Source organism: Capricornis sumatraensis, chromosome 21, assembly GCF_032405125.1.
Source record: "Capricornis sumatraensis isolate serow.1 chromosome 21, serow.2, whole genome shotgun sequence".
In the NCBI taxonomy this organism is placed as follows: domain Eukaryota; kingdom Metazoa; phylum Chordata; class Mammalia; order Artiodactyla; family Bovidae; genus Capricornis; species Capricornis sumatraensis.
The window spans coordinates 7,676,953-7,693,000 of record NC_091089.1 but is presented as its reverse complement, the minus strand read 5'-3'; the positions used below and the strand labels follow the sequence as shown (position 1 = coordinate 7,693,000).

The 16,048-nt window shown below is 41.7% G+C and overlaps 1 protein-coding gene across 1 annotated transcript in view; it reads right to left on the bottom strand.

Annotated features, from left to right (window-relative positions):
- NETO1 (neuropilin and tolloid like 1) overlaps positions 1-15,425 on the bottom strand; it is a 101,563-nt gene extending 86,138 nt beyond the window's left edge. The window contains exons 1-4 of the mRNA XM_068993844.1: positions 15,398-15,425; positions 13,357-13,410; positions 12,986-13,123; positions 7,732-7,980 (exon numbers count right to left, since the gene is read on the bottom strand). Of these exons, the coding sequence (XP_068849945.1) occupies positions 7,732-7,980; positions 12,986-13,123; positions 13,357-13,410; positions 15,398-15,425 (469 nt within the window). The remainder of the gene's footprint in view (positions 1-7,731; positions 7,981-12,985; positions 13,124-13,356; positions 13,411-15,397) is intronic.
- Positions 15,426-16,048: the final 623 nt, after the last annotated feature.

The following is a 16,048-nucleotide window of genomic DNA, read 5'->3' as shown; positions in this document are numbered from 1 at the left end:
ATGAGAGCACTTTACACACAGCTAACTGACCAGGTCAGTAACAGGAGACATTTGAGAAGAACAGGAAAGGAGTCACACACTTCTGGCTGGGGGCTCGGGGCTGAAAAGGCAGATGTTTATAACAGAGATAGTGGGAAGGAAGATAAATCATTGCCTTTTTTATCACTGTCAACTGAATGGCATTTCAGGCAATATGGGAAAGGTGAATTTTAAAATCTATAACCAGTAATGGTGAAATGTGGGTGATACAGTTTTGTCCCTTAATTAAATTTCTTAACATAACTAAACTGAAAGCACTTACAATATGTGATGTAATTAAAGTCATGATCTCTACCTTTGTGAAAGGTGTATCAGCACAGTGGTTGTATAACTGATAAACAAGCAGTCATTGAACTTCTACACAGAGCTCACGAACCTGGGCAACGCCTTTTCTCTAGATCACTGCTTTCTTTATCTTTAAAATAAAAAGGCTGAATGAGATGAACTTCAAGGTCTCTTTCAGATCTAAAGAAAACACATGCCTACAATGTAAATATATCTGAGGCTCCACATGGACCGGTCTCAAACGTACCATATTCAAAAACATGCAGTCCAACAATTAATCATTAAACAAACAGACAAAACACACACCTAAACACTTTTCTCTACCTTTCCAGGAAAAAGTAAGATGAGGAAAGGTATTCTGTCTGTACAGGAAACTTCGTTAAAAATCCTTCTTCTCTTCTGCTACAGCTTTCAATATTCTCTGTACAGATGGGAGCTAATCCTGGAAATTCTCTCCCACTCTCAACTTCTCTCCTGAACACCCACCTAGACCAAACAGCCTCTCTCCCTCTCTCTCTCTCTTTACTTATTCCTCAACCTTCCCCTTGAGCCCTCTTCTATACACATCAGATCAACCAAATCACAGGCTGGGGGGATGAGAGTTGAGGCATGGAGAAACTGCCCTTACATGAATATCTTTGGTAATTATTACATGTCCCTACTGTGACTCTCAAGTTTTCAGTTTCATTTCTTGAAAAATAAAAGCCTCAAGAAGAAATGTAATTTCATTTCATACATTTTCCATTTGACAGTATTTGTTGGGGTTGAAATTAGAATACTGGGAGCCTACAGTGTAAAGATAATAGAAAGACAACATAATGCTATCTGACCAAAACTTATTCAATCTTTTATTTCTAGGTGAAAAAAATAATCAGATAAAGTCCTTGTCCTTGTTTTAACATTAACCTATAAACTTTTATTCTTTCATCTTTTGGTATAAAATGCAAATTAAAGTTTAGTTACTGAAAAACTGGTACAGATAGATGAAATATAGCTTTTCTTTCTTACCACCAAAGCATATATCTAAACTCTGATTATCTAGACAAGGAAAATTAGTAATTTTCAACATGTTTTAATATTCACATATTTCAAATAGAAAAAGCACTGCAATGGATAATTAAAGTAACATTGAGTTTATGACAGTATTTTACCTAATTAATATATATCATTTAATATACACAGAAATCTTTTTTAAACATTCAATTTAAATCACTGCACTGCAGTGTATCCCTTCCATTACCTTTGGAGTGAATCAGTATGGAGTTTTCCAAGGAGTCTAGGAATTGTGCAGAATGTTCCTGAAACACTTTGCACTGCTCAGATGAAATGCGCTATTTAAGTACAAAGTATCCTGATAATTTCAATGTTGACAACGCCACTCATCCCATGACAACACCTAACTCGACCTGACTTATTTGATACTTCAAGGCATAATCCTTAAACTAAACTTCTCCAATAGGATGTTTATAACTTTGATATATACAACAAGTTCAGGAAAATATCATCAAAAGAGGAAGATTTCAAAAACATAATATTTTATGTCTGTAAAGATGAGACTAAAAAGCTGGCTTAAAACTCAACATTCATAACAAGAAGATCATGGCATCCGTTCCCATCATTTCATGGCAAATAAATGGGGAAACAGTGGAAACAGTGAAAGACTATGTTCCTGGGCTCCAAAATCACTGCAGGTGGTGACTGCAGCCATGAAATTAAGATGCTTGCTCCTTGGAAGAAAAGCTATGACCAACCTAGACAGCATATTAGAAAGCAGAGACATTACCAACAAGAGGTCCATCTAGTCAAAGCTATGGTTTTTCCAGTAGCCGTGTATGGATGTGAGAGTTGAACCACAAAGAAGGCTAAATGGTGAAGAATTGATGCTTCTGAATTGTGGTGTTAGAGAAGCCTCTTGGGAGTCCCTTGGACAACAAGAAGATCAAACCAGTCAATCCTAAAGGAAATCAGTCCTAAATATTCACTGGAAGGACTGATGGTGAAGCTGAAGCTCCAATATTTTGGCCACTTGATGCGAAGAACTGACTCATTGGAAAAGACCCTGACGATGGAAAAGACTGAAGTCAGGGAGAGAAGGGGATGATAAAGGATGAGATGGTCAGATGGCATCAATGACTTGATAAACATGAGTCTGACCAAGCTCCCGGAGTTGGTGATGGACAGGGAAGCCTGGCGTGCTGCAGTCCATGTGACTGCAAAGAGTCGGACATGACTGAGTGACTGAACTGAACTGAAAGAGGAGAAAGTCTCCCCATTAGGAAAGAAAGCACAAGGCTAACTGGACTTCCCTGGTGGCTCAACTGGTAAATAATCCGCTTTTGATGCAGAAGTTGGGGTTTGATCTCTGGGATGGGAAGATCCCCTGGAGAAGGGATTGACTTCCTATTCCAGTATTCTTTCCTGGAGAATTCCATGAACAGAAGAGCTCGGCTGGTTACATTCTATGAGGTCGCAAAAGATTTGGACGCCAATTTAGAGACTAAACAACAACAAGAAGAGATATTTGTTCCTAAAGAGATTGAAAGGGTTACATTCCCCAAGTAGAATATCTGGTATGTTCTTCTTTCCTAATATCACACAGAGTCCCTGATAATGCCTCCGAACTGGTGGAACAGCACATACGGTTATATATTTTCTCTTTAGTTTATATCTTCAAGTGGCAAAGAAAATTGAGGCCTAGGGAAGCTGGCTGCGGGGGAAGTCATTCTCTACTTAAATGGCATTTTCTGTTTAAGTAAAAAAAAATGTGGATTGTGGAGAAGAGGTATCCACTCTTCTAAAAATTCATTTTTATTTAAAAATAAATTTTAAATTTGAATAAAGTTCATCTTAAAATGACCAACTATGGTATGTTCTCTTTTTGATTCATCTCAAGTTTTATTTACATAAGTGATATCAAAAATAATATAGTATCCTTTTCAAAAAAAAAATACTGATAATGCTGAAAATTTTCACAATATGTCTATCTTGGTTTCTTCAATACCTTCTCAACCATCCTACTCCCCAAATCATCTAAGGTAATCATTGTTACGAGTTTGGTGAATATTATTCCAGTATTATTAAAGTAATTTTATTATAAAATATTTTATATTTCCCAATAAATGTTATTAAGATGAGAAAACCTTATTAAGATGAGAAAATAATGTCAGTCTATTGCAATTTTTATATGTTTTCTTTTTCAGTTATCTGTGGGTTATCAAATTTTCCATCATGTAACTTGTAACATTCTCAGTAACTCTGAATTCATCTCTTGTCTCAGGAGCGGGAGAGTGTACGTCACAACACAACTGTGTTTACACCGGAAGCAGAGAGGTTTTCCCAAGAGGGATCATCCCGGAACCTCCCCCAGGGCTCTGGGGTCCTCAGCCCTTTTTTTCAGACCTCACTCTGTCCTTCATTTCTGCAGACCTCAGAGTCTGACTGGCTGAGTTTTCTCTGACTGTCGCTCAATCTCACAATCCTTCTCGTGCATGCTAGACTGTAATCCTAGGAGATTCATCATTGCACTGTGTAAAGCTAAAGCACCCAGAAATAGTCACAGTCTATAAAATAAAAACTGCAGAGTCATCAGAATGTGTCAGAAGATGGGAAATCCCTGTAAGAGTGAGTCGGTGGCATCTTCTCTGGCTCTGCTTCTCACCCTCCGAGTCCACACGTGACCTCCATCCACCACTATCTACCACCAGATCACAAGTAGTTCCCAGGAACACAGGAGCCAGGGATTAAAGGCCTATGTTTAAAGGTGATTAGGAAAAGAAGTCGAAGATATTAAGAGACAAAAACAAATTTTGAGATAAGAGTTGATACAAATTAGTGTCCTGGTCAGGCAGGACCACAGCTCAAGACTGGACAGAGGAAATGACCCATGGAAGTTTGAAACCTATAGTCATGTGCAGATGTGAGAGTTGGACAATAAAGGAGGCTGAGTGCCAAAGAACTGATGCTTTCAAATTGCGGTGCTAGAGAAGACTCTTAGAGTCCCTTGGACTGCAAGGAGATCAAACCAGTCAGTCCTAAAGGAAATCAACCCTGAATATTCATTGGAAAGACTGATGCTGAAGCTAAAGCTCCAATACTTTGGCCACCTGATGCAGAGAGCCAATTCATTGGAAAAACCCTGATGCTGGGAAAGATTTAGGGCAGGAGGAGAAGGGGGCAACAGAGGATGAGATGGTTGGATGGCATCATCAACTCAATGGACACAATTCTGAGCAAACTCTGGGAGACGGTAGAAACAGAGGAGCCTGGTGTGCTACAGTCCATGGGGCCTCAAAAAGCTAGACACAACTTAGTGACTAAACAGCAACAAAAAGCTTAAAACTAAATCATCACTGGGAAAAAATGATCCATGTTATAGAGGTGAATCATCATGTACCTCAGCTGGATGCAAGTTACAAAGTTAAGCTTCAGTATTTGGATTTCACACTCACTGTATAATCTTCTGATTATAATCTGGATGTCTATGCATGGTTGCTTACAAGAAACACTGAGCTGTGTGAGTCTAAGAACACTTAACTGAAAATGTATGTATGTTTTTATATGTGTGCATATATGTATATGCATAGATGTTTACACATATATGTGTATATTCAGTCTTTTTAGCTTGGTTAATGGAACTCATTACTAAGAGTGGGTAAATTCTCACGTGCCCACCTCAAGCTTCCGAGACTATAAATTAAGATCCAGATTCCAGATTGTGATAAGTTTTCAAAAATAATGGAAGACCACCTGGTCTGCTCTAACATATTTTATGACTGTTATCAGAAGTAACTATAACCCTTCTGTGGAGACTTAGACCCACTTAAACAAACCTAATAAGGAAAAGTGACATCAGGAAGGTTAAGTTTTGCACATCCACCCCCTCAAAGTCAGGGAAACAGCAGTTGTAATTTTTAAAAAATGTGGGATGCTTGCTCTCCCAATAAAGTATGCCAAGCCCCCTTGACTTCTAAAGAACACATGATCAAATTAATAAGATAAGAGCTATCAATAGTTGAGATCTTATAGGAAGTGAAAAATCCATAAATATGCATTGGTCAGTAATCAAACAATCTTCCAACAAATCTTTTGAGGTAATCAGTATTATTTCTATTTTTATTTTACAAATTAAAATATTGAGGCATAAAACGTTAAGAATCATGTCCAAAATTTATAGCAAGCAAGAATAAGAAAGTCAGAACTGGAAGCCTACTCTGCTTCTAAAACCAGTGTTCCTCACGGCCATGCTGAAGCCCAGTGGGGAAGATCCCCTTGCAGTGGGCATCCCACTTGGGGGCCCTCAGAATGTCATCACCGCTTTATAACTTAAATGATAAAGTGAACTTGAAGAACTCTGCTCAACTTCCACAAATCACCACTTGAAGCATACTACCAAATAAAAATAAAGCCCAAATTAAAGTGAAGCCTCTGCGACTCCCTGCTCTCTATATGCCACGTGTTCCGTGGTCGCTCCGTCATGGCTGACTCTTTGCAACCTCATGCACTGTAGCCCGCCAGGCTCCTCTGTCCACGGACAAATTATCACTAATCTCTGCCTCCTTCATCAAGTAAGTGGCCTCCTCAATATTGTCTCTTTACAGAATGAGTTGTGGATTATGGTGCCACTCAGACAATGGCCTCGGGCCATGGAATGTCAACTTCCGCAGACATGGGATTTTTACACATCTCTCATGGTCCTACATTTCCCTCAGATGCCAGGTGTAGGCTTCCTGGTACACTTTAGTTTGTCCAAGTGACTGGAGAAGCTTAAGTCTATCCTTAATGTAGTCTTCATTTCGTGAACCACCTCCCTACATTCCCTTCTGATTCAGTAGCTCTGGGTGATAAAATCTTCTCCTTCTACAGATGAATTAGCATGGCTCTAAAGGAGCAAGGAGCAAAGAACAGCGTTTGAGAACCAAGAAGATTTTGAACCCCAAGGATAGCAGATTGAGCGTCATCATTTATGCATCTCAAGTAGAGCTAGAATCTGGATCACATTGCTGAAGTTGATGAAGTTGACGCTACATCTCTAACGAGACTATAATTTTATATCCTCACATTGTTTCCATGATTACTAATCTCAGGATGAAAATGGAACTTACGAAAGCCTACATCATAACACAAGCCATTGTCTTTAGGTTCTGGCTATATTCTAAATTAGCGGTCAAGAGGAAAATACGTATTTCCATTAAAAACTCTAGCACTAATTAAGTAATCACAATGTTTATACATTTTCAGAACACATCAAGTTTGATTGCCACATGTAAAATATCCATGACTTCTGTTAACAACCCAATATTAGAAGAGCATAATAAAAACCACAATCTAGTAATGTTTAAGGCTAACACATATGCTAGTTTATATCACTTATTTTAATTATTATATTATTAGTCTATAGTATCATAATAAAAGTCATCATTAATCTCATATTAATTATTTAAAATATTTTAGTGTTTGAATGGAGCATCACAGCCCTGCTCTGATGTTACCTCTGCAATGTGGGATGGAAACTTGAACAAAGTTTACGTACACTTCAATTTAATCTACTGCCTGTTACAACCTGAGTAAAATGATACACACAAACTTTAAAAAAATATGTAATTATAAGTAAATAATGTGCTTTATGTAATTTGAGTCATCTTTCCATTTTAAAAAATGACCTCATCAAATCTCAAATTGCTGCAGCCTGATGTTCACAAAGTTTAAAAATGTGATAACAATTTTTATTATAACAAATGATAGCTCATCATAAAGTGAGCCAGTCAACATCACAGGCCTTTTTTAATATTACAGTTTAAAAGGAAAATTGACATAGAATGGATAATTATATAATAACAGATAATGTGTGCCAGGCCTTGCAAATGAATACTGGGCTGCTAGGGGGCTCACTTTTCCTTTCATCACAACTCTTAGGGATTTGCATTTCTGAAAAAGAGATTAGTCGGCTTTATCCTAAGATCCATTCGCTTTAAAAATGATAATTTTCAGTACAAATGAATATTTTATTCAAGTTCTCCAAAGATCATTTTGATGGATACATTTTGCAATATTGCAACTGCCTTTTCAAGTTTATTGGGATTCAAAGTATAATTGGTTTCTCTATTACAGACTGCCTCTTGAATTACATGTTTCAGCATAATGGAAGTCCAACTAATTAACTGTGTTGCTGATGACCATGTAAACCCCTGAGTCACTTCGTTTTACCTCTAAAGTAGGCTAAATTTTAAGGAAAACTAATTTCCCTTTCAGAATTTACGAAATGAAAAGAGAGAGCACTGTAGATTTGCTTCCAAATAGAACTGGGAAACTCTTTGGAAATGATAAAGTTGTCTTACAAAAGTTCTTATACTATGATAGAAAGAGAACTAAGGAAGAAAACAGAGACGGAAAAAACAAGTCCCCACTTACCAGGTGTGAAATTGTACCGGGCTGAAAATCCCATAGATTCCAGCTCTCCATCAGCAAAAAATTTAATCCATAGAAATCTTCCACTGGATTTTATTACAGGTGGATTTTGTTGTCCACAAAAACGTCCAATTATTGGAGAAAATCCAAAAGGTCCATCTCGAACTTCAATATGATCAAATTTGCACTCCCAAGATGGTTCAATAGAGTACTTTTCATCAAAGTAAAGTTCAATGCACTGTCTTGGGGCAGCTAAAAAGAAAAAAAAAAAAAAAAAGAAAGAAAGATTATGTCTAGAAGGTCCTTTTTAAATTTGTAGTTTGACTTTTCTGATTCTATTTAAGATTTCATCTTGTATAATAACTTCTATCCAACTTTGACTGTGATATACATAGAAACACTAAGGAAGTTTGTTTCAGTTAGTATTCTAAGGGATAATATTTCTGTAAGAATGTCTAACGGATGATTCTTAAAACTGATGAGGTTGCCCAAAATATTATTCTGATATAAAAAGACCATTTCAATGTGTGACACAGTGAACAAGTCATGGTATTTTTGTGAGAGGCTTGTAACTCAGGTTTAAAGAGTGGAGAGGCAACTTTCTGTTGCTGCTGCTGCTGCTGCTGCTGCTGTATTGCTTCAGTCGTGTCCGACTCTGTGAGACCCCATAGATGGCAGCCCACCAGGCTCCCCCGTCCCTGGGATTCTCCAGGCAAGAACACTGGAGTGGGTTGCCATTTCCTTCTCCAGTGCATGAAAAATAAAAAGTGAAAGTGAAGTCGCTTAGTCGTGTCCGACTCTTAGCGACCCCATAGATGGCAGCCCACCAGGCTCCCCCGTCTCTGGGATTCTCCAGGCAACAGCACTGGAGTGGGTTGCCATTTCCTTCTTAGCGACCCCATGGACTGCAGCCTACCAGGCTCCTCCACCCATGGATTTTCCAGGCAAGAGTACTGGAGTGGGGTGCCATTGCCTTCTTCCAACCTTTCTGTTACTTCTCCCGTATCTTCAGGAGAAGCCAATTTTAAGGTCAGACACCACTTGAGATCTGCTTCGCATGGAGTTCTACAATCATTCAAGTAGTCCCAATCAGATGTCTTGGTTAGAGTGAAATGTGTGTGGAGGAATATGAAGAGTAACTCTTCCAGAACACAAGTTTTATCCTGCCATTCTCAGGCTTAAACTCAATCAGAAACTATCAGCTATAAGGGAACAATCAATACAATGGACACACCGGTTTCTCTGAAACCTCCTGCAGCTCGCCCCAGCAGGGTCTTTCCACCTCACAAACAGCCCAAGCTCAGGCCATTCCAGGCCTTCATGTTTTCTAAGACAGTATACCCTTTCAAGTTTTCATGTGTTTTCCCACTTCCTTGACTACCTGTATACTTCCAAACCAACTCCTGTTTACGTGAGGAAATCTTGCTTAAAAAACAAACACATGACAACAACAACAAAACAATACACACACACACACAAAGAAAACACCTCCTCTCTAAATCTAAATACACAAACTGTATCTGTCTACCTTCTTTCTTCCGGCTTCCCTCGTAGCTCTGTCGGTAAAGAATCTGTTGGCAGTGCAGGAGACCCAGGTTTGATTCCTGGGTCGGTAGGATCCCCTGGAGAAGGAAATGGCAACCCACTCCAGTATTCTTGCCTGGAGAATCCCCATGGGCAGAGGAGCCTGGCAGACTACACACCATGGGGTCACAAGAGTCAGACCCGACTTAGTGATTAAACCACCACCAACCACCTTCTTCCTTCAGCACTCAAGCACAGTACTTGTCCTTGAGGATTTGTCCAAAAAAAAAAAAAAAACCACACACAACCACACTGTTGGGTGAATTGCAGTAAATGAGCTTATCTTTATAAGTGTGCTTACAGAGCTCATCACAGAAGAGTGAGATTAGGTGTGCAGCTCTGTAAACCTCTACATGGAGGCATTTGCTGAAGCCTTTCCATTCTTGCCTTGTCATGGCCAACAGCTCAAAATTCTGGCATTCTAGACTGCTACTCAGTCAGGGTACCCCCAGTACAGCCATCACAGCGGTTGAGATATCCACACTTTTATCCTAGTTAGCAAACAGCTGTCCCGAATCCTTTGAGTGCTCTCCAACCTCCTGACCCTCTCCAAGACCAACCCCTCCAGAAACTTGAAAGTTAAGACCCGGCACAGGAGGGCCCGCTTCCCATGTGATCAGCAATCATTCCGAATGGCTACTGTTCCCCCCACACCAGTTCTTAAATATATATTGAATATCATACACTTGAGTGGCTTTAAAACTAAAGCCTTTGGTATATGCTTGCACTTAAAATGAATGCATGGGTATCAAAACGTATATAGAATTGAGATATGTAATCACCAGAAAATTAGAGACTTCACTTTATAACCCAGAAACTCTCTGCCCTTTCCTTCACAGTCCACATTGCCTTTCTCTTTATTCTGCCCTCCCTTACGTATTAGTTTACAAAAATCTATTCTATGTATTTATCTCCTCTCTTTCCAGACCAATGCACTGGACACCATGGACATCCCAAAGGAGGGAGATTATAATATAATAGTATTTGCAGCTCCATCCAAGACCAATTAAATGAGAAAATCTAGAGGCTGACCCAGGCATCTGTATTTTTTTAAAAGAGTTAAAATGCTATAAATGCCCTTTGGATGATGGTACTCATACTAACAGTCTCAACAGCAATCTCTGTATTTATCACCTGTAAACATATACTTTCATGCCAGGACTATCCACTGAACTAAAGATCCACACATGCAATTTCTTCATGAGACATCTCCATAAACATGAAATTGAACACATGGCTTTCCCTTTAACCCCCCTTTCTCCACTCCTATTCCTTAGGTGGCATAACAAACGCATCTAACACGTCAAGCCAGAACCTATAGAACAGTCCCAGGATGGCCTACTCTCCCCTCCCTACATCCAGTCACTCAAGGTTCAATTTCACAAATACCCTTCATTGTTTTCCCATCAATGTCATTTCTGTAGTTCAGGGTTTCCCTGTGGTTTACCTGGTCTTTCACAATAGTTTCCACTTCGGTTCTTTTCTTCCAGTTACTTCATCAAAATCTCAGCTTACTATTTCTCTCCTGAGATTATTTCAGTGGCACCCCACTGTCTACAATATCAAGTCCAAACTGGCCTGGGTGACAGACGGATACCAAATTCTCTCTTATCTAAGACCATGTGCACTCCAGCCTCCTCACTTGTCCCTCTCCTTACCCTCTGCAAAAGCCCTCTGAATCGACATGTGGTTAAATAACCACACTGTATCTCTGAACCTCTGCACATGCTATTTTACACAGAGAATGGCAGTGTCCTGAATGGTCTTTAAAACCGAATGCAAGCATCTCTTTCTCCTTATAGCCTTGTCTTTCTCCCTGTTCCAAACACTGCTCATCTCAGAGCTACTTTAGATTGTTTACTGAAAAACAGCATAGTACCCAGGCCACATTGTAGGTTCCATAAGGCAAGTACCATGTCTGTTTTGCTCAATACTCTCTAAACTGTACTAGCAAGAGTGGTTCAGTAAATATTTGTGAAATGTATGAATGACAAAGGGGCCAGTATGAAGTATTTCAAGAAGGGTTCACGGTGATAGGAGGTTCTCTTTATTTCCCAAATTTAAGTTTTGTCCTTGACATGAAAGAAAGACCTATCAAATTAACATGTGCCTTGTTTGTAAGTAAATAGTGAGCATAAATACCTTTTATGGTTAACTCTGGTAAGGTAACTCTGTGTGTGTGTGTGTGTGTGTGTGTGTGTGTGTGTGTGTGTGTGTGTGTGTGTGTGTGTGTGGTAGGGGGAGCACAGGTGTTTGGGAAGTTGCAAGTTTGGGGCCATTAGGTGCTAACACATAATATTGAAAACTTCTACCACTAGATGTAATGTTCATATATTTTAAAAAATTGTCCTTAATAAAGAGGTGTCTACAAGGGTAATGGAAATGGAAAATGTTCAAAGAGAAACGAATCCCTTTTTCAGCACTTTTTATCCTTCAGGCTGGGAAAAAAACTGATGAGGAGAAACATCATCATTTGGAATGCTGACTTTGGCCTGAAAGGATGAAAATGTCACTTTTGAGCACAGACTGAGGCTCAGAATAATATTCAGATTGATATCTGGAAAATATGATTATGAATTAAAAAAACTAAATTGGAGGATAATTGCTTTACAATGTTGTGTTCTGCCTTACAACAATGCAAATCGATCATAGGTATACATATATCTCCTCCTTCTTGAGCCTCCCTCCCACCCTCCATGATTACATTTCTTTCTACATGAATACGTTTTGGGTGCTTCATATTATTTAAGAGAGAAAACAACAAAAGTATAGATTATTCTACTAATTATTTAACCAATAAAAGATGAGCTGCCAAAATTGTTACACATTCGGTAATATTATGCCAATCATACATCCATTCCATGAATTAAGAATTTCATATCAGTGAAATCAACTGCAAAATAAACTAAGTTGTTGAATTCTTTTTACTTTCCAGAATTTACCTGTTTATAAGTCTTTACTAATCATTTCACTCAGGGATTCCCTGGTGGCTCAGAGGGTTAAGCATCTGCCCTCAATGCGGGAGACTCAGGTTCGGGGGAGATTCCTGGAAAAGGAAATGGCAACCCCCTCCAGTACTCTTGCCTAGAAAATTCCATGGATGGAGGAGCCTGGTGGGCTACAGCCCATGGGGTCGCAAAGAGTCGGACACGACTGAGCAACCACATTCACTCACTAATCATTTCAATAACTAGCTCGATCCCACATTTTATAGTTGCTGGATTCACTCAGAGATATTTTTTGTGTAGGGTGTCCAGAATCAATTTTTGTAATGTCTCTACGTATACTGGGCTTCCCCGGTGGCTAAGTGGTAAAGAATCCTGCCTGCCAATGCAGGAGACACATGTTAGATCCCGAGACGAAGGAAGATCCCCTGGAGAAGGAAATGGCAACCCACCCCAGGATTCTTGCCTGGGAAATCCCATGGACAGAGGGGCCTAGTGGGCTGCAGTCCATGGGGTTGCAAAGAGTTGGACACGACTTAGCAACTAAACAACAACAACAAAGACTTTGCTAATCATTTCAATAATTAGCTCGATTCCAGATTTTATGGCTATCGGCTTCACTCAGAGATATTTACGTGTACGGTCTCCAGAAGCAATCTCTGCAATGTCTATATGCACACTGCCCATTCCGAGCTCAGGGACAGCCAGGCCGGACTTGGCTCCCTCACCTTCTATGATGTAGATGCATTCCCGGTCAGGGGGGTACTTGCTCGGATAGTTCGGAGAAGTGAAGATACCTCCCTCTGCGTGTTTTGTCCAAGTTCCACACTGCACAGACTTCTGTGTTTCTGAGGTGGTTTGCTTTTCTGCAAAATAAAAATTTTTAAAGCCCCATTATCCAATTTTCTATACAACTAAAAATAGGACATTCTTACAATATCCATTAGTAAATTAACTTCTAAATGCTGTCTTAGTCAAAACCAATCAATTATACACACTATAAAATGCTCAGATATTCTGGAATATTAAGAATATGGAGAATACAGGAAAATGCAAGTGAGGAGAGGCCTCCCACTTGAATTTTTCCAAAGAAACACACCTGTTCCTTTTTTGGCTGCTCCAGACAAATGGAGGATGATTAAACTTGCTACAACTGAAACAGAACAGAAAAATTGGGAAGATTAATGTACACTGAAATGACCAAATTCTATTAACAACATAACGATTTAAAGATAAAAAGATATAAAAGATTATTGGCAACCCTTCTCAGATAACTAAGAACTTGCACAAACTGATTCAAAATGTACAAATCAGGACAATTTAGGAATCTCCTCAGGAAGTAATGCCAGTTAAGAATGATTGAGACTCAAGCTCCTAAGGCAAATTCAGACTTTGAGACTAAGAGTCAACACTGTCACCTACTAATGTCACATCACAGTGGGCTTTCAGGAGTGTGGCCTGGCTGCCCTTTGTAAATGACTTTGCCAGCTTCTTGCAAAGAAGACAGAGGGTCAGCAGGGCAAAGGATGAAAAGGAAACGTGTTTTCATCAACAATGTTACTGTATTTTAGGAAACAAATATTTCACCAAATCCTATGGCAGGTGGGGGAGGGGAACAAGGGAAGAACAGCCTAATGTGGACTGAAGGCATTAAGTACCATAATAAAAATGTTTCTTTTACAAAACTGACCTACCAAGTAACCCCAGTCCTCAGCATGCTTAGGCTAGGAAATGAATCTCTCCTAATCTTAACTTTGATGCAATCTTTTGTATTATCCAGGAATATTTTATAATTTCAAGAAAGGTTATTTCTATAAACATTTTATTAAGGCAGATTTTCAGTATCAGAAAAAGACTCTGATCTAAAACTTCACAGTAAATCTACAAAGACCATTAAAACGCATCTTACTGTTTTACTTCCACATCCTTGACTTACTTAATATTTTCACAAAGTCTAAAACTGAGAGAAGTATTAAAGTAATCTAGTCTTCATAATTTCTGATTTTGCCTTCTGTATTTCTCTTTTATCATTTATTTTCTTGTCAATTATCTAAAAGCTCTCAGTTTCATTAGGTCTATAATTATAAGTCCACTTAAAAATGATTTTGGATAAGGGCAGGTATAATCCACAATGATTTCCTAAACGAAAGTTCAGGACAGGATCTTAAAAATGCATCCATGAAGACTGTTCCAGGAAAAGTATATGTGAGCCCTGATATTAGTGTTTGAGAAAGGATGTCAGTTATTTCACTCGTACTCTATCTAGCCTGTTCTGCTTTTAGATTAAAACAGGTTGTTATTGTCTGTGTTCAGGTAGAAAAAAAAAGTCTTACTCTTAACTTACCATGTCTACACACACACACACGTTTACAGCCACCAATACCAAGCTGCTGGTTTGGGGTTTCTACTCGGATGGAACCGCACTGTGGACTGTGTCCTGTGATGAACACAGCAGCAACGCCGGCGGCGCTGGCAGCCTTACCCTCCCTCTCTCCTGTGAGAGTCCCATCACAGATCTTAGCCTGCCTTTTACTCGATGACTTCTGACGCTATTTGCCTCCAGTCCCCCGCCCTCCCCTCAACCGCACGCGAACCGCACACTCGTGAAGCGACACTCGAGGTCTAGCTACACTCTCCGGAAGAGTCGAGGCTGGCACTCGCGCTACCCTCGAGCGTGGCGTTCAGGTGGCTCACACACGACCCACCGGAGGGGCGACACGGGCCCGCTGGGCTCCAGAAGCCCCTGAAAGGACGGTTCCTTCTCCTCCCCGGAGCTGTCGAACCGGCTCTCTCCCCACCTTCCACCTGAGACCTCCCTGGGACCCGCTCCCCGTCCTCTGCCGCACGTGCGCGTCCCCACCGGGCACTCGGCACCCTCCACCGCCCGACGCCCCGGCGCACGGCGAGGCTGTTTTCCTCGGCCGACACTCAGCTCCAGGGACCACCGCCGCGCGCCGCCCCCACGCCGGGTCGAGGATGCTGCAATACAGAAAGTTTACATCTGCCCCAGACTCGCGGGGACTGCGGGGTCCGGCGAGGGCGCGGCGGGGGCCAGGCTGTCCGCGCGCTCGGCCCCGAGGGGAGGAAGGCGGGGAGGAGGGTCCCCCAGGCGGCCCGGCGTGGCGGGAAGAGGTACTCACTGTGAAACAAACTGCGTCCATAGATCATGTCTGTTCCTTACACCAGAGGCTCCAGGCTCCACTAATTCCATTTAGAGACGGGAAGACTTCCAGTGGTCAGGGAGAGGACGGAGTCGAGAGAGGGTTGAGAGGTGCAAACCGGGAACAGATGAAGAGCGGGGGGAGAGCGAGGCGGGGAGAAAGCCAGCGATCCGAGCCCACACAGCAGCAAGATCCGAGTCCGCGCGTCCTCCGCCCCGGGCTCGCGCTCGCACCCGCTCGCCCTCTCACCGCCGCGAAGCCGGCAGCATCCTGGCCGTGACGCTCGCCTCACGCCCGGGCGCCGGGCGCCTCCATCCGCGCCGCCGGCGGCTGCTCCCGCCCCCTCTGCATCACCGCCGCCGCTGCCGCGGCTGGCAGGAGGGCGCGCGGGCGGCGGCGGGCGCGGGGCGAGCCCTGGGGCGCTCCAGCCGGGGCCGGGCAGGGGCTGGGGCCGCGCGGCGCGGCGAGGCGGGGGCAGGTCCGGACCGACGGCAGCGACGGAGCGCGCGGCGGCGGCTGGGGGGGGCTCGCTCAGTCCCCGGTTTCATACACCACGAGCAGCAGGTCGGAGCAGCCCTCCTCCGTCCAGCCCTTGGGGATCGTCCGCTGAGGCATTGAAGACAGGAGGAG